This window comes from Hyperoodon ampullatus (assembly GCF_949752795.1).
Source record: "Hyperoodon ampullatus genome assembly, chromosome: 4".
Lineage (NCBI taxonomy): Eukaryota > Metazoa > Chordata > Mammalia > Artiodactyla > Ziphiidae > Hyperoodon > Hyperoodon ampullatus.
The window spans coordinates 2900806-2919753 of NC_136917.1; the positions used below are offsets into that span (position 1 = coordinate 2900806).

The window sequence follows — 18948 nt, forward strand, 5'->3', positions numbered from 1 at the left end:
CCGCTATCTATTTTATTTCCAAAGCTCTTTTATCACCCCAACAGAAACTCTGTTACCATGAAGCAGTAACTCCACATTTCGCCTCCCCCCAGTCCCTGGTAACCTCTAATCTTCTGTCTCTATGAATTTGCCTATTTTGGGAACCTCCTATATGTGTAATCCTTTGGCATCTGGCTTTTTTCACTTAGCATAATGTTTTCAAGGCTGATCCATCTTGTAGCATGAATTGGTACTTCTTTCCATTTTATAGGTGAATAATATTCTGTTGTATGGTTAAAACATACTTGGTTTATCCATTCATCACTGATGGACACTTGGATTATTTCCACCTTTCAGTTCTTTTGGACATATACCTAAGAGTAGAATTGCTTGGTTATAGGATAATTCTATGTTTAACTTTTTGATGAGCTGCCAAATTATCTCCTTAGCAGCTACAGCATTTTACACTCTCACCAACAATGTATGAGGATTCCAGTTTTTCCACATCCCTGCCAACACTTATTTTCTTTTTTGAAAATTTAAAAATTATTCTAACTATCAAATAGAATAGATAAGGAAGTAAGGGTTGGAGGTAAGGGTCCAACTTCATTCTTTTGCATGTGGCTGTCTAGTTGTCCCAGCACTACTTGTTGAACAGACTATCCTTTCTCCATTGAGTAGACTTGGCACGCTTGTCAAAAATCTGTTGATCTGAGGACTCTTTATTCCATTAGTCTGTTCTTATGCCAGTACCAAGCTGTTTTTATTACTATAACTTTGGGTAGGGTTTAAAATTGGGAAGTGTGAGTTTAATTTCATTCTTCTTTTTCAACTTGTTTTTACTATTCAGGGCCCCTTGCAATTCTATATGAATTTGAGGATTAACTTTTCCATTTCCGAGTACGGGGGCTGTTGGAAATTTGATAGGGATTACATTGAATCTGTATATCACTTGAGGAGTATTGCCCTCTTGCCAATATTGTCTTCCAGTCCAGGAACACAAGATGTCTTTTATTTATTTAGGTAGTCTTTATTCCAGCATGATTTTATAATTTTTAGTCTTTCACCCGCATGGTTTTTTTTTTCCTAGGTATTTTATTCTTTTGAGTGCTATTATAAATGGGATTATTTTCTTAATTTATTTTTCTGATTCTTCATTGCTGCTGTATGGAAACACAACTGATTTTTGTGTGTTGCTCTTGTATCCCGTAACTTTGCTAAATTTGTTAATTAGTTCTTCTAGTTTTCTTGTGGATTCTTTGGGATATTCTATATATATAGGGTCATGTCATATGAAAATAGAGATAGTTTTACTTCTTCTTTTCCAGTTTGGATACCTTTTATTTCTTTTTCTTGCCTACTTGCTCTGTCTAGGACTTCCAGTGCATAGCAGTACTGTGTAGCAGTGGTGAAAGTAGGCATTCTTGTCTTTTCCTGATCTTAGGGGGAGGGCTTTCAATCTTTCCCCATTGAGTATCCTATTAGCTGAATTTTTCATAAGTCCCTTTTTTTTAAGTGTTTTAAGTTTTTACTTTATTACAGGCTTTTCTATTTCTAATCATTACAGATGTTTTCAACATTTCATTTATCTGCTCCGTTGTATTCCATTTATATTTCATTATGATTCCCATCTGTCTATCATATATTCAAGTCATGTCTACTATTTTCTTTTTTTTTAATTTTTATTTTATACTGGAGCATAGTTGATTAATAATATTGTGTTAGTCTCAGGTGTACAGCAAAGTGATTCAGTTATACATATACATATATCTATTCTTTTTCAAATTCTTTTCGCATTTAGGTTATTACAGAATATTGAGCCGAGTTCCCTGTGCTATATAGTAGGGGTTTGTTGGTTATCTATTTTAAATATAGTAGTGTGTACCTGTCAATCCCAAGCTCCCAATCTATCCCTCCCTCCCACCCTTCCCCTCTGGTAACTATAAGTTCATTATCTAAGTCTGTGAGTCTGTTTCTGTTTTGTAAATAAGTTCATTTTATCATTGGGGGGGGGTTCTGCATATAGCGATATCGTATGATATTTGTCTTTCTCTGTCTGACTTACTTCAATTAGTATGATAATCTCCAAGTTCATCCATGTTGTTGCAAATGGCATGATTTCATTCTTTTCAATGGCTGAGTAATATTTCATTGTATTATTTCATAGTAATATTTCATTTCATTGTACCACATCTTCTTTATCCATTCCTCTGTCAATGGACATTTAGGTTGCTTCCACGTCCTGGCTATTGTAAATAGTTCTGCAGTGAATGGGGTGCATGTGTCTTTTCAAATTATGGATTTCTCCGGATATATGCCCAGGAGTGAGATTGCTGTATCATATGGTAGCTCTATTTTTAGTTTTTTAAGGAACCTCCATACTGTTCTCCATAGTGGTTGTAGCAATTTACGTTCCCACTAACAGTGTAGGAGGGTTCCCTTTTCTCTACACACTCTCCAGCATTTATTGTTTGTAGATTTTTTGATGATGGCCATTCTGACCGGTGTGAGGTGATACCTCACTGTAGTTTCGATTTACATTTCTCTAATAATTAGCTATGTTGAGCATCTTTTCATGTGCCTCTTGGCCATCTGTATGTCTTCTTTGGGAAATGTCTATTTAGGTCTTCCGTCCATTTTTGGATTGGGTTGTTTGGGGTTTTTTTGATATTGAGCCACATGAGCCGTTGTTTTTAAATTTTGGAGACTAATTCCTTGTCGGTCACATTGTTTGCAAATATTTTCTCCCATTCTGTGGGTTTTTTCATTCTGTCTATGGTTTCCTTTGTTGTGCAAAAACTTTTGAGTTTCATTAGGTCCCATTTGTTTATTTTTGTTTTTTTTCCCATTATTCTAGGAGACAGCTCAAAAAAGATATTGCTGCGATTTATGTCAAAGAGTGTTTTGCCTATGTTTTCTGAGTTTATTTTTGTGTATGGTGTTAAATAATGTTCTAATTTCACATGTAGCTGACCAGTTTTCCCAGCACCATTTACTGAAGAGACTCTCTTCTCTGCATTGTAGAGTCTTGCTTCCTTTGTCATAGATTAATTGACCATAGGTGCATGGGTTTAGTTCTGGGTTTTCTATCCTGTTCACACATCAGTCTATATTTCTCTTTTGTGCCAGTACCATACTGTTTTGATGACTGTAGCTTTGTAGTATAGCCTGAAGTCAGGGAGCCTGATTCCTCCAGCTCCGTTTTTCTTTCTCAGGATTGCTTTGGCTATTCGGGGTCTTTTGTGTTTCCATACAAACTGTAAAATACTTTGTTCTAGTTCTGTGAAAAATGCCATTGGTAATTTGATAGGGATTGCATCGAATCTGCAGGTTGCCTAGGTTAGTATAGTCATTTTGACAATATTGATTCTTCCAATCCAAGAACATGGTATATCTTTCTGTTTGTATCATCTTTGATTTCCTTCATCAGTGTCGTATAGTTTTCAGAGTACAGGTCTTTTGTCTCCTTAGGTAGGTTTATTCCTAGGTATTTTATTCTTTTTGATGTGATGATAAATGGGATTGTTTCCTTAATTTCTCTTTCTGACCTTTTGTTGTTAGTGTATAGGAATGCGAGAGATTTCCGTGTATTAATTTTGTAACCTGAAACTTTACCAAATTCATTGATGAGCACTAGGATTTGTTATGTATAGTATTATCTCATCTGCAAACAGTGACAGTTTTACTTCTTCTTTCCTAATTTGGATTCCTTCTATTTCTTTTTCTTCTTTGATTGCCGTGGCTAGGACTTCCAAAACTATGTTCAATAAGAGTGGCGAGAGTGGACATCTTTGTCTTTTTCCTGATCTTAGAGAAAATGCTTTCAGCTTTTCACTGTTGTGTATGATGTTAGCTGTAGGTTTGTCATATATAGCCTTTATTATGTTGAGGTTTGTTCCCTCTATGCCCACTTCCTGGAGAGTTGTATCATGAATGTGTGTTGAATTTTGTCAAAAACTTTTTCTGCATCTATTGAGATGATCATATGGTTTTTATTCTTCAGTTTGTTGATATGGTGTATCACACTGATTGATTTGAGGCAGTGAAAAATCCTTGCATCCCTGGGATAAATTCCACTTGATCATGGCGCATGATCCTTTTAATGTATTGTTGGATTCAGTTTGCTAGTATTTTGTTGAGGATTTTTGCATCTATGTTCATCAGTGATATTGGTCTGTAATTTTCTTTTGTGGTATCTTTGTCTGGTTTTGGTATCAGGGTGATGGTGGCCTCATAGAATTAGTTTGGGGGTATTCCTTCCTCTACAGTTTTTTGGAATAGTTTCAGAAGGATAAGTTAGGTGCCTTTTATCATGTTGAAGAAGTTCTCTTCTAGTCCCAGTTTTCTGAGTTTTTATCTGAAAGGATGTTGTTGGGTTTGTCGTTGCCATTTCTCCATCAATTGAGTTGATTGTGTTTTTTTTCTCTTTGTTCTAATAATGTGGTATATTGCATTAATTGATTTTCTAAGGGTGAACCACCCTTGTATTCTGAGATAAATCCTACTTGGATTCAGTTTGCTAGTATTTTAGTATGTTGTGGTTTTGTTTTCATTTGTCTCAAAGAATTTACTAATTTCCCTCTTTGACCCACTGGTTGTTTAAGAGTGTGTTGTTTGATTTCTACATACTTGTGACTTTTTTAGTTGTCCAGATTTCCAGTTTCATTTCACTGTGAAGGTGCTTTCTATTACTTCAATCTTAAGTTTGAGGTTTATTTTGAGGCCTACCATGTGGTCTGTCCTGGAGGATGTTCTGTGTGCACTTGAGAAGAATGTGGGTTCTGCTGATTTGGATGGAGTATTCCATGTACGTCTGTTGGGTCCAGATGGTCTATAGTGTTGTTCGAGTCTTCTGTTTCCTTATTGATCTTCTATCTGGGTGTCTTATCCATTACCAACATCTTTTTATTAGCTTTTAAAAATAGTTAACAAGTATTAGATGGTTTTTGGTTCAGGCTGGGAAGTTGGTTTTGTGCAGTTTTTAAATGTGAAATTGGACTGTATGCATGAACACAGTGTTGAGGAGGCTGCGTGGCCTTGGGCAGCATATGTCTGTCCATCCCATCTGTGGCATAGGGCTGGGGACTGATGGTTGGAAACATGGTTTCTGGTAGCCAATAAGTACCTTTGCCATGTTAGCCATGTGGCCTTCAGCAGGCTTCACATTTCCCTGAAAAAGTACTACTATCACTTTTTACACAACAGGGTCCTGCCTTGAGGCTTGCATGGGTTTGAAGTGAGAATGAGGCCTGTACCATATGGAGCAGAATTCTGGCACATATTGAGTTCTAAATAAATGTATCAGTGGGACCCCAACTATCTTTGACCTAGTCAACTCTGAAGAGCCCCAAACTTAATGCATTTTCTGATTGTTTCATATTCTGAGAATGTCCCTGCTGAGGCATTTACTTCCACATGTAAGATGAACCTTCAGTTTATTGAGCATTTCACTTGGTAGGGATTCCATTGCTCTCTTAAAAACGTGGTTCTCATCATGGGAAGCTCAATTTATGGTCTGATAGCAGCTTGGCTCCCAGGACCCCTCTCTAGTCCTGGGAGGTGCTTTCCCTACCCAGACCTTGAGTTAGAGGGGCCATCTTTGCTGTGGGCCATTGGGGCCATTTGTAACTGGAGGCCAGTCAGCAGACTTCAAGTGAGGGCTAATAGATCCCTGAAGACTCAGCTCTGAGTCTTGCTATACAGACACAGCCATGGTGCCAGGTTTGTGCTCCTCCACCCTCTGCACTGAAAGGGGGTCGTGAGGAAGGGAGCACCGTGGTAGGGGAGCTCCTTAAAAGAGAACCCTGTGCCGCCCCTGTTGGTCCACAGAGCATCCTCAGGTCCTCAAGGAATGCAGCAGAGAGGACAGGGTGGGATGCAGGGGTGGTCTGTGAGTGCTGAATGTGACAGGTTGTAGCCTAGAATATTCTTTACCGCCTCCAGAGCTTTGGCTGAGAGGGAGCCAATTTTTCCCTCTTTACCCTCTCTGCAGCATGTTCATAGCCCCAAATGGTAGAATTGCAGACAGCTTGATTTATCCCAGCTCTATTCGTAAATGGTTGCTAGTTTCTCACTGCAAGAAAATTCCGTTTTTCAGCGGGTCAGTTTAATAACAAGATCAAGGCAAACAGTCTAGCTAATACTAACTCACTTTAGGTGCTTAATATTAATATACTCATACTCTAAATCCTGGAGTTCTGTCATGAGGTAGAGCAAAGCATTGTTTTTCAGACTATAAGTTGAGGCAACAACTAGCATATTGTAGACATTTTAGAAATATTAAGGCCCATACTTGTATGTACCATGTCCATACACAGTGAAAGCACAAGCCTGGTTGTTTCAGGACCCCCTTGGAGGCACAGCTTACAGCAGAGCTTGGGGCCTCTGATTCCCAGACTTGCACACCTTGATAGTCGGCATGAGGCATACAGTTAAATACATCTGTTTTGGTAAGTGAATCTCCTCTACTGGATGAGCTATTTTTCCATAATTTATTTTCTGTTTTTATAAACAAAATGGAAATGGTTGGAAGGCTAAAATGTCTCCGTATCGGCTCTTATATCAACCCAGACGGTGTCTGTGCCACCTTTCTGAGGTCTGTGGTATTGCAGAGATGGAGGTCACTGTAGCATGTGACCAAAGCAGAAGGTCTTCCTCTTCCAGAGAGGACAGTAACTTCTGCTCTGCCCGGGACCATGTGGTGCCTCCCACTTCCTGCCTGAGTCATCTCGGCTATCCCCCTTGCCGGTTACTGACGCTGTGAGTGAGCCCAGCATCCTGCCTGTGGGGAACCAAGCCTCCTGCTCTGGCTTTGTTGAGCGCCTGTGACCCCTGAGCTGAAGAGCACTGAGTGTTTCTGTGGGTTTTTTTTCCAAGATGCTGCTCCCAGAGGTATTGGCATGTATGTTTTTATGTCTTAGCTTGTGGTTTTGTGCATCATATATTTCTTTGGAGTTAGTTTCTCCTAAAACTCAATGTACTATTAATCAGGTAATTTCTGTGTAGGTACAAATGTGGCTGGAAAGATGGCTGGCTGCTGGGTTTATTTATTAGTGGAGCAGAAACTTGGGGAAAAGTCCATTTTGACCCTGGTCTTTGACTCAGAGCCCAGCGAAGGCTCATCTGAGAGGCCAGTTGATATTCCAGAGGCTGGCAACATCATACATTGATGACTAGACAGCTTGTCATCCTGGGCCACAGAAGTAACAACTGTTTTTAAGGTTTGGCCAGACTTCATATTCTCCATTCTTTCCATCCCATGTTATATGGAATGCACACGATGCCATTTAATTACTTCAGTCCCTTTCTTAAAGGAAAAAGACATTGGACCAATATTCCAGAGGTACTAGTAGTTTGAAAGTTTACTCAGTAATTTTCTTTGCAGACTTAGTAGCTGTAAAGATCTTGCTTATATTTTTGTGGTATTAATTAATTTCAAGTGCAGTTTTGGCAGACCAACCAAGGGTCTCAACAGGCTGCATAGAATGGGTGCTATTTTTAAGGCCATCATCTCAGTGAAGCTTTTTCCAAATGAAATTCAACAGGAACCAGCCTTTATTTGGACTGTACACTCAGTAAAATGCTCAACTTTTTGTAGGCATGTCAGCAGTTCTTACAAAATAAGTTGTATGTGCCTTTTATTACTGTGCTTATTAAGTGTAGACTCAGGAATGTAGGTGTTCTTGCTTTTGCCACTGTTTCATTTTGGAAAAAGAGGCAGTTGATTCATCCTCTAGAGAAAGATGGCCATGGAAACGTAGGACACATAAGGTCAGTCACACAAAGTGGCCCTTGGTGGAAGTGCTATCATGTGGTGATGTGGTCCTGTGCTACCTGGCACAGTAGCCACTGACTACATGTGGCTACTGAGCACTTAAAAAGCAGTTGGTCCGTGACTTCCCTGGTGGCACAGTGGTTAAGAATCTGCCTGCTAATGCAGGGGACACAGGTTCGAGCCCTGGTCCAGGAGGATCCCACATGCCGCAGAGCAACTAAGCCCGTGCACCACAACTACTGAGCCTGTACTCTAGAGCCCATGAGCCACAACTACTGAGCCTGCCTGCCACAACTACTGAAGCCCATGCACCTAGAACCTGTGCTCTGCAACGAGAGAAGCGACTGCAGTGAGAAGCCCGCGCACCACAATGAAGAGTAGCCCTCGCTTGCCACAACTAGAGAAAGCCGGTGTGCAGCAACGAAGACCCAACACAGCCAAAAATAAATAAATAAATAAAATAAATTTATTTTAAAAAAGCAGTTGGTCCAAGTTCATACTAGCTTGCTAGGACTTCATATAAAAAAAGAATATAAAATATCTCATTAATAATTGTTTATATTGCCTTCGTGTTGAAATGATAATGTTTTGGTTTGATTAGTTTAAATAAAATATATTATTAAAATTAATTATACTATTTACTTTTTATTAGAAAATCTGAAATTACAGGTGTGGCTCTCCCCTAACTGGACATCTTGCCACAGTTGCTCAGGGCTCTAAGAGCTGGCACAGGTTCTGGGGTGTGTGAATGGACTGCCTATCCCTATTGGGGAGCCTTTGTGCCATTTTTTAAGGGTCTTATGCAATTTCTTTCAGTGTCTCAGTGATGTGACCTCTGAGTCATGGCCATGACATCTCTTGTCCACGCAACGGTCATGTCAGGGCCGCTCTGGGAGCTGGACCCCAAGAGCTTGAGCAAGTCACCCACCCTTCTCAACCTTATCTGTGAAACAGAGTTAGATCGAGGATCAACAGGGAATAGTTGGGGCACATTGCAGGGGTCTCATAACCCCTATCCTTATTTAGGATAACTGGGGGATGAGGAAACAGGGAATAGTTGGGGCACATTGCAGGGGTCTCATAACCCCTATCCTTATTTAGGATAACTGGGGGATGAGGAAACAGAAAACAAAACCGTGTATGTATATATACTTTAATCCCCAGTTTTACTTTTCTCTGAGAGTGTACGGATGTTGGGATGAGAAAGCAAGATGAAAAGGCCACACAATATTATCAGCAGTGCTTATCTGATAGGCAGTAATTTGCATTTGAATTTTGGAAGAATTTTATTTTCTCCTCTAAGTTCTGTTTCCTGGTTTTCTATATGCACTGTTATTTTCGGAACAGAACAGGACAGTTGACTATCTGCATGCACTAAAGGGAATACGTGGCTGCCTTGCTGAAAGCCCATCTCCTGCCATCAGTGCACGTGCAAACAGTGATTGTTTACAGTTCAGAATCTGGTGGTCCTGAAAGACAGTTCAATTGAAAATAAACTTGACCACATTTTGATGTGATTGACAAGGATGTAGAGGTAGCAAAGAGAGCCGCAAGGTCTGTGCGGGCTGATCACTCAACATAGGAGAGAGACCTCCTCGAGGGTGTCAAATCGGATGCAGGTGTGTGACAAAGGGGACATTTTGTGCAAGTTCCTGGTAGAACGGCCTTATTATCACACTAAAATGGAGGTAATGAGGAAGGAATAGTTGACCAGAGAGAACAGCATGGAAGGACCTGCCTAACATAGTGATGAGTGGTGACTTTTTTATTATGCTCTCTGGGCCTCAGCCATATGAGATCATAGAAATGAGAGATGGAAAAGACCTCCTGTATTAGGTCATCCAGCCCATCCACTCCAGAGCTGACTGACCCCACAGTGTACTTTCCAGAGCTCCGTCCAGTTTTTCAAGTGACTCAACTGATGGAGTTTCCACCAGCTCCCAGAAGGTGCAGAAAGGTGGTGTCTGAGATGGCTAACTTGGATCTGGATTTATTCTTCTTTCTCATGACGAAGATCCCAGTGATGATGCTTTGTTCGAAGAGAGATGTCGGGGTGAATCCCACCTCTGTCACTAACTTGCGGATGACTGCAGATCACCCCAGCTCGCCTCATCTCCACATACCCCTCCGAAAGTGGGGGTGCTTTGCTGGGCTCCTTCAGTCTGAGCGTTCTGAGACTTGGCAGCGGCACCTTACATAGCACTTTATGGTTTTCACAGCTTGTTCGCATTTGTGATCTCATTTGAGCCTCACCATTCTTAGGGCAGGAGTTGATCTTATTATCCTCCTGGCCATCTCCCTGCCTTTATTGTTTCTTGTTAATCAGATGAAGCAGTTTGCCCAGGCAGTGGGTGCTGGGCCAGGTGGTCAGGCATTCCTTTTGATTCTAAGCACAGAGCTGCTTCCATTTGACCTCGTGGGTACTATTATGCCTTCTGAGACACCACACGGGTACAGTTTACTCTTCTTGAGGTGTGGCCTCCTTTCCCGGCAGTAGCACTGCTCAGGATTGTCCCAGGCCACCTGTGGAACCTAGAGCTTTCTTGCCTGTGTCACCTGGTGGGACCTCTGGGGGCATGGGGCGGGATTTCAGTGTGGAGTATGATATATTATCAATAGATTGCACTTGGGGTCCTCTGAGGTGGTCACCCAGGCTGTTCACTAGTAACATCCATCCCTGTGTGATAAAGGACTTTGAATGGATCTATAGGCAGGTTAATCCACTGGGAGTTAGTAAGCAGGGCACCAAGGGCTCATCTTAATAATTCAGATTCTGCAGTTCCTTTTTCTTGACCTAACCAATGATCTGAAACTTTCCCTAAAAGAGGAGAGGTATTAACATTTGCTGCAAGTAGTTGGTCATTAAGATTTCTCTTAAAATCATTTCTTTTTGTATCGGCTTGGGGATATTAAATTTTTAAACCCAGGTTCAGTAAGTATGTAATTAAAGTACATTTCACAATGCAACTAGTCCCAATAGAATTGTAATACAATGCTGCTCTTAACTAGTTTATGAAACTGTATGAAGTATGACATGAGTCACAGAAATGGGGACGAGGGACTGCCATCCAGCCTGGTCGGCTCCCTTGGTCTAGCCATGCTGGAGCAGCCCTCCACGCCATGGGCGCCATCCTCCCCTGTGGCATCACTGTGTGTTTATGGCATTTCTGAGTGTCCTCCACGTGTCTGCACCCACAGATATCTTTTTGCCTCTCCACAGAACCCTGCCGTCTCCCAGTTTTTCTCAGTGGGCCCACGGGGTTATGTTGTGTAACTGCTTCATCACCTTGGGTTATTTGTGCTGTGTTTTGTTCTGCCTTTTGTATTTGTATGCGAAATATTTCAAACATATAGACAAAAAAGTGTTTTGCCTTTCTTCTTAAATTTTGTTTTTCCAGCTTCAGTCTGCAGTTAGGCACTTGGATGCAGAAAGGTAATGAAAACAATGATTGGGTGAGAGCTGGAACTCAGATCTGAGTTGTAGGATCCAGATCCCTGATTCTGCCCTGTGCCGCTACTGTTTGCAGGAATTCCACATGGATGTGGTAACATTCCCAGCAAGGCTGTCAGGGTTGGTGAAACAGCAAACCGTGGGTTGGAAACAGCAGTGCCACAGGGGTGCACCTCCTGGGGCTGTGTGGTCAGTCTCCTTGCTTACGGCCTGGAGCAGGGCCAGCGAGCAGATATGTCCTCTTCCAACAGCTCTACCTCGCTGAAGGTCAGTGCCAGAAAGTGGCAGGGCTGAGACCCAAACCCAGGGTCAGGGCTGCAAGCTCTGGCTCTGTGCTCAGAGTGGTCATCATTCCCATTGACTTACACATCTTCTTAAGTACTGTAAAAATAACGGAAAGATATATTGTCTGTTTTTGAGAGTATAAGAAAAGGCACCCCTCCTATCATTTGTGCTTCCCTTGCAGATCCTGAGGAAACTAAAAGATCTCGCGTTGGATGCCGAATCAGAGCTGGAGAGACAAGATGAGGCCTTGGATGGCATCGCTGCAGCTGTGGACCGGACAACCTTAACCATTGACAAGCATAATCGACGAGTGAAAAAACTGACCTAGAAGGACAAGAAAGCATAGAGGTGACTGCTTTTGTTGAGAATCACTTCTCTGAGTATGTTGTTCTCAACTCCTGCATGCTTCCTTTGAGATGAAGACCCCAGGAAGTCATTCCAAGCGCCCTGCCCCAGGAGGTGCACAACTGCCTCAGGGTGAAGGGCTGCTGTTGACGGCTGTGAGCAGCTTAGCTTGGGGTGATTGTGGCTGCCACCAAGGGAATTCCCTTTCAGGGAGCTGAAAGTGCAGCTGGAGGAGAGGAGTTCCTGCCTGCAGATACAGCGAGCCACCTCCTCCCAAGGCCCTCGGGCTGCTTGTGGAGTCAGGAGCACACACGCATTCACACATGGGCTGAACCCTATTGAGGTGGCCACGACAGCAAGGCGGCTCTTCATTCTGAGGGTGGGCTGCGCCCAGCACTCAGGGACCACTTTGCTTGTCCACAATCCCAGGTCTCCAGTGGCACAACTAGCTGCATTTTCATCCATTTTCCATTCTTGATAAGCATAAAAAGGTCGGTTTAAGTCTCTGTGAAAGAAATCTACTTATTTCTAACCCTCTGCCTAGATGAACACTGCAGGCATATCCTATGTCAGCAAAATCTCTTCTCCCAGATCACATTCAGGTCTGAGCCTGCCTCTTACATGGGCTGCTCAGCACAGACCCCACTGCCTTCACTTTGTTCCATTTTTCTCTGGTGGACAGGTCAGTTTCTTTTTGGTTGTATTGTAATTTCTAACCACAGCTGAGCCTAGTATACCTCGAGGTCATCCTATAAGCACCTGAAATATTTTCACTGCTCAGTTTTTAGTCAAACATGAAAATAGTACATACTGCACCTATTTTAAAAAGTGTTAATTTTTGCTTTTTTGCCCCATTTCTACCCGGAAACAAAAGAGAAATGCTAGCTTTAGAATATTTTTTGAAGCTATGCATTGATGCTGCTTTTTGCTTGGTTTTGGGTATCTTAGTGTGTCCCTGGGAGAGCCCCTCATGGGGAGACAGTCGAAAGTAGAGAAGTGGGTGACCTCCCCCCATTCTCACCACAAGCCACCTCCAGACTGCTTTGAAATAGCATCCCAAAGAACCTTGCACAGAGAGGCTCATTTAGACCTTGTAGAGATGTTACTTTGAAGCGCCTTTCCTACAGCCCTCCTGGGATGGCGCCCGCAAGCCCTGTGCTGCCCTGCTGCACCACTCCACTTGCATACTAAGTCCTGGATCGTTTTAAGAATTAATTCACACGTGCAGTGTTAGTTTTCTGGGGCCGCCCCAACAAAGTACCACAAACAGGAGGCTTACAACAATAGGAATGCACTTCCGGAGGCCACAAGTCCAGGATCGAGGTGTAGGCAGGCTGTGCTCCTTCTGGAGACTCTAGGAGAGGGTCATTCCTGCCACTTCTAGTTGCTGGTACCTCCATGTATCCCTGAGCTTGTGGCCACATCACCCCAATCTCTGCCTCCATTGTCATGTGGCCATCTTCCTGTGTTTCTGTGTCTCAAATCTCCCTCTCGTCTCTCTTAGAAGGATCCATCCTAATCCAAGGTCATCTTATCTTGAGATCCTTACCTTGATGACATCTACAGAGACCCCATTTCCAGATAAGGTCACATTCAGAGGTTCCCAGTGAGTATGAATTTTGGGTCACCTAGGGATGCCCAGCCTTGTCGTAGCTGACCCATTCCAAAAAGACATGGAAAGTAGCACTTTTAGAAAGTAATGTTCATAAGGGTCTTTCAATTCTTCCCTGTTTTGCAATTTGGTATATTATATTCCTAATCTCTGTTTGTCTTACTTGGTTTGTACTTACTAACCTCCAAAATGAGAAGTGGACCTGTTCTTTCAAGGTTTCTCACGCTAATGCAGTATGTGAGCAGTTTGCTCTTGACCTTTCCTGGCACATCAAGTGATGGAGCTCTTGGAGCTCATGCTCATTCCAGGGGGTCTGAGCCCCATGCAGCCCCTTCTAGTGCTTGATGACAGGGAGGTCAGGGAGGACACGGCAGGTGTGAAGATGTGTCAACAAGGACAGTTATTGAGAGCTCATGCCCAGAGGCAGCGGCAGCTGGATCACGTCCCTAGGGAACTTGGAGGGATGCTGGAGGAAAGGCAGCTCGTGCCCTGGGCACAGGGCAAGTGCAGATGTGCAGGCTGTGCCCAAATACTGTAGCTTCTCACAGCAGCCCATGAAGAGTGAGGTTCCCCTGAGGTAGAGTATGTGGTTCTCACCGTGGCCACACACTGGGCTCATGCCAGGAACTCAGGAGATACAAACACACACACACGCGCACGGGCGCTGATCCCAGACCCCTCAGTCAGAATCTCTGAGGGTATGTACATTACCCAAATGTTTCTAATGAGCACAAGGGGAAGATCCACAGGCCAGGTGACTTACTGCCACCAGACCTGCTCTCTCTCTCCATCTAGCTCTAGAGAGCCCTGAACAGCTGAAATGAAAACGAATCTGTCCCACTCATGATGCTGTTCTGAATCCAGGTGGGCACTGCTCAAGAGTTCCCAGTGCAGCCTCCAGCGGCCAGCCAGCCTCTGCTTGTCCTGAAAACAGATACCACCCAGCACTCGTGTGGCATCAGGGCCATACACACCTCGGCTGCTAACAGGCCTCTGGAAAGCAGGGGACCAGGACTCTGTTGGTGATCCCTCGCCAGGAGCAAGCCCTGAGCTCTCTGGGCCTCACGCTCTCCTAATCCATCACCTGGGGATGCATAAAGCCCAGACACTCTGGGCATGAAGGTGTGTGGTACAGAAGACATTGTACTGTTAGAGGATTATTCTCTGGGCCTTTTCTGTCCCATGAATAGTTAAATTGATAGAGACTATGGTCTGTTTCTATGTGGAGACTTAGAGTGTAAAAAAAAAAAAAAAAAAGCCATCAAGGGCCACTTTATGCTATTTTTTTTAACCTTGGCCCCAGAGTTAACTTTTTTAACCTTAACCCCTTCCAGTAGCAGAAAATCCATATGCCAAACTGTTAGTCACCAAGGCTGAAACAAAATTGCCAGGAACCGTGTAACACCAGGCACTGATTCCCACGGCACACTGATTCCCCACCCCAGGTGCACTAATTCCACCTCCCATTGCTCCCTCAACTTACAGTGTACTGACTCTGCCTCCACACTTCAGACATGGGAAGGACACGAGGGGGAACAGATATTGTGATGCTCCTAGAAGCAGTACCAGGGGAAGGAGATGAGCAGGTAAGCTGGTGATCTCTCCTGCCATCCTCAGGCAGCCCAGGTGGTAAGTGCCGTGATGGCTAGAACCCAGTGGATCCCATCAGGTGAGTAGACCCTCTGGAGAGTGACAGGAAGGGCACACTGAGCCTGTTGGCATCATCATCGCTGGTGTCTGGATCAGGACCTACTGTGTCTCTTGTTTTGTTTTTTACTTTCCTGATGTGGAGTGTGTCCTCTAACATTGACATTGGGTTTACGTGTGGGGTCAGGCTCACCCACATGAGTCCCAAACTCTATTTGCCGCTGTTTAGCCTGTGACTGAGGGAATTATGAGGGGATTATGTTAGTTTGTTGTCACCCCGTAAGGTGTTTGTACTTCCTAAAACATGTAACCCTTTGAGCTCAGTTCTACACTCTGTAAAGGTGGGCAGAATACAAGACCCACATCTGATGCAGCTGTGAGACCAATATTGAGCTGAAATGAAACTGCTTTGACATTTCATCAAAAATGGCTGATCCTTTTGTTTGTTTAGGGCAGAAGTCAGGAGACTTTTTCTATAAAGGGTCAGGTAGAAAATACTTCATCTTTCAAGCCGTATGGTGTCTGTTGTGAACAAATGGCTGTGCTATGTTCCAGTAAAACTACCTGTGAGATTAGAATTTCATGTGTCATGTGTCCTGAAATGTTATTCTTGTTTTGATTTTCTTGGTTCAACCATTTGAAAATCAGACATGTCCTTAGCTTGCAGGCCATAGGAGAACAGACTGCAGGGCTTTGTAGTCACTTGCCCAGGTGGGTGTGTGCCTTTTGAGGTTTCACATAAAGTTGTCCAGCATTGTCTGTCCTGGAGGGCAATTTACTTCCCTCCTCAGCCCCAAACTCAAGCATGGCCTGAGCTCTTCACATGCCACTGCTGCTGGTGGCCAAAGCTGAGTCTAGCGTTGCAGCTGGGAGGGTTCTGGACATTTTTGCCATAAAAAATAAAAAGGGCATAATGAAAAAGACAAAAATGGCATAATGAAACATGAAAAATTAATGACAAAATCTTTAAAAGATTTTATTGTGGAAAAATGAAAATACTAAAAATATTTTAATACAATTAAAATGTGTGTAGATTCATGGTTATAGTTGTATTTGGGTATAACTTAGAGGAAGTGATGATGCTTCCTTTCTCAAAGTCAGTCATTAAGGATTCAGGATCTAATGTCAGTTGTAAGTTCTTTACGATATAAAAAAATCTGTTGTCTCCAGGTTTTTCTGGAAGTAAAATAACAGATGAAGGATGCTATTTCTTATCAATATATTTCTTGTGTATACCTGGTAGTACATATCTGGACTACATTTAAATGTTCCATCACATGTCCAGTTCTTATATTTAACCAAATCATCTAAGCAAGATCTGTGCCAAATGCCAAAATTCTGGTTACATCATGTACTCCTCTATCAAATAGCAAAAACATTTCACCATTTTCAAGAAACTTATGCTCATCAGGAATCACATAACCATTTATTTTTGTGAGGGATAGGAGGTCCCAGATTCTTCTTTTCCCTCCTACTTCTAATATTGCATAAGTTTGGTAAAGAAAGCATTAGAGAACAAGCTGCCATATCTAAATTAGCTAAAGAATTGATAATTAATGCTCTCAAAGACTGTTGTGAATTAGTTACTTTATCTTTTATGGCACAATTGCCGTACAGCCAATTAGTTGTGTGACCGAAATGCTTGCAGCAAAGATGCTTACAGCAAACATACTGGTCATAGGCTGGGAGACCCCTACCACCTTGTTTCCTGACTGTGCTCAGCTGTTCAGAGCCTCAAAGCCTGCACTGATGGCACAAAGTCAGTCCTGTTCCTTTTAAAGGCAGAAATGGGGAACTGTAGAGAGAGAGGAGTGAGATGGGAAATGGCAGATACTGGTTTCCACAAGTGATCTTCTCTGGAGGCCCAAAATCAGCACACACACACACATTTTAGGAGAGAGGAAAAAACAAAAGTCAGTCCTTGAGGGCTTCCCTGGTGGCGCAGTGGTTGAGAGTCCGCCTGCCGATGCAGGGGACGCGGGTTCGTGTCCCGGTCCGGGAAGATCCCACATGGCCGCGAAGCGGCTAGGCCCGTGAGCCATGGCCGCTGAGCCTGCGCGTCCGGAGCCTGTGCTCCGCAACGGGAGAGGCCACAGCAGTGAGAGGCCCGCGTACCGCAAAAAAAAAAAAAAAGTCAATCCTTGAGACATTTTCAAATAACACAGGAAACTCAACTATATGCAGTCAGTTGGGGTGGGGGCTTTGGTTTTGGGTTTGATGAAATGGCCTCTTGGAGACAGTTGTATTGATTGGGGCATCAACCCTGGCATGAGACCACACGACAAGCAGGTGCCTCCAAGGCCCCACTGGCCTCACCTGTGAGGAGCCCTCTCCCCTCTCACTGCTCCCAGTTTAATTATTAGCTATGGGTTTGAATAAAACTTGAAGCACTTGCAAATTGTAATCAGTTTTCACATTTGCAACTGATTTCCACAGCCAAATAATATCTCAAGCTTTTGGCACCCATCTGGAAACTTAGAACAGCAGTGGGTTTGCCCAGGAGGTAATTTTCCCTGATTCATTTTGAAAGTGAAAAGTCACAGGGTTGGTCCTTCAGCTAGGGTGGTCCTGCTTCCCAGAAGGACTGCTCAGTCTCATCCCTCGGCTTCCTCAGTGAGAAGTAGACCGGCACAGGCAGAGTGGGGAAGGCATAGATTCAGAGACAGCAGGAGCTGCTCGCCAGCCCAGGAGAGCCATTCAGGGGCCACATGCAGTGTCCAGGTGAGGAGACCCAGGCTGCAGGGGTGGGGAGCTATGAGCAGGACCATGGTCAAGGCTGTGTTCTATGGGCCTGACTCATGTCCTGGGCTCTCGCTGGTTAGGCAACCATGTCCAGGCCATACCATCGTGGGTGGCTACTGTCCTGGGGGGCACTGGTGCTGCACTAACTGTCCAACATGTTCTCCCACCAGGTCTGAAGCAGCACTTGTTCCTCAGAGCCCTCTGGATTTGACTCTTATCACCTATCACAACCTCTGCCCCTTTGTCTCACCCTGGGGAGGCAGGTGTGAGCTAGGGAATGGGCAACTCACTTCCCCCAGCTATGCCTTCTGGAGGTCGGAGGGTTAGGGAGATCTAGGGCATGTTTCCTAGAATGAGTAAAGGGCAGGGTGCAGAAACCCAGCTGTACATGAAGGAGCGTCAGGGCCTCACAGATGTCCCAGGATGCCTCTTCTTCCACACTCTTAGGCTGCTGCCACCCATCAGCAGTGGCTGTTCTGTTCCCATGCCTGGCCCATGGAGCTGGTGCTGAGAGATTGAGGCTGGCCCCTTTTTAGAGGCTCAGGGCAGATGCCTTGGAAAGGGGTGGGAGGTGGGGTGCAGCCATTGGGCTCCCACACCGTGGAAGATGAGGACAAGCAGAGAATGCACAGCCTTGTGAAGTCCCTTGGGTGTAGTTGTTTGGACCTTGTGCTGCATTTTCCAATGGAAATGATGCTCTAGAGAGCAGTTTGTTTCCTAATGTGATGGCAGCATTGAGATGCACAGCATGGGAATGAAGATGATAGGGATGGGTCAGAGGGCAAGGCCAGGGATCCCATTCCCAAGTGCCCAGTAAGTGGGTCATCTGTGAATCAAACACTCAAATCTGTTCATGTGTGCTTGCCTTGCTCTGAGTGCTTACAGAAACTCCCCAGAGGGGAGCTCTGTTTACATTTCTTATGGACAAGGAAACAAACACCTAACTCCCACCTAGGGTCGACACTCAAGCCTCTGGGGGCTGCTGAGATCCTGACTGCCCAACAGGAGCAAACCCACAGGAAGGACTGTGGGGAGAAGGGAAAGTATCCCAGGTCATTGGTGTGGTCTGGATGAGTCAGGGTTACTTACAGATCCAAACCCACCCATTTACGC

At 43.9% G+C, this 18948-nt stretch overlaps 1 protein-coding gene across 1 annotated transcript in view; it reads left to right on the plus strand.

Moving 5' to 3' along the window:
* SNAP47 (synaptosome associated protein 47) overlaps positions 1 to 11908 on the plus strand; it is a gene marked incomplete at its 5' end in the record, with an annotated part of 49156 nt that extends 37248 nt beyond the window's left edge. The window contains one exon of the mRNA XM_079703138.1: positions 11671 to 11908. Coding sequence (XP_079559264.1) covers positions 11671 to 11817 — 147 coding nt within the window. The 3' untranslated portion in view covers positions 11818 to 11908. The remainder of the gene's footprint in view (positions 1 to 11670) is intronic.
* Between the last annotated feature and the right edge of the window lie 7040 nt (positions 11909 to 18948).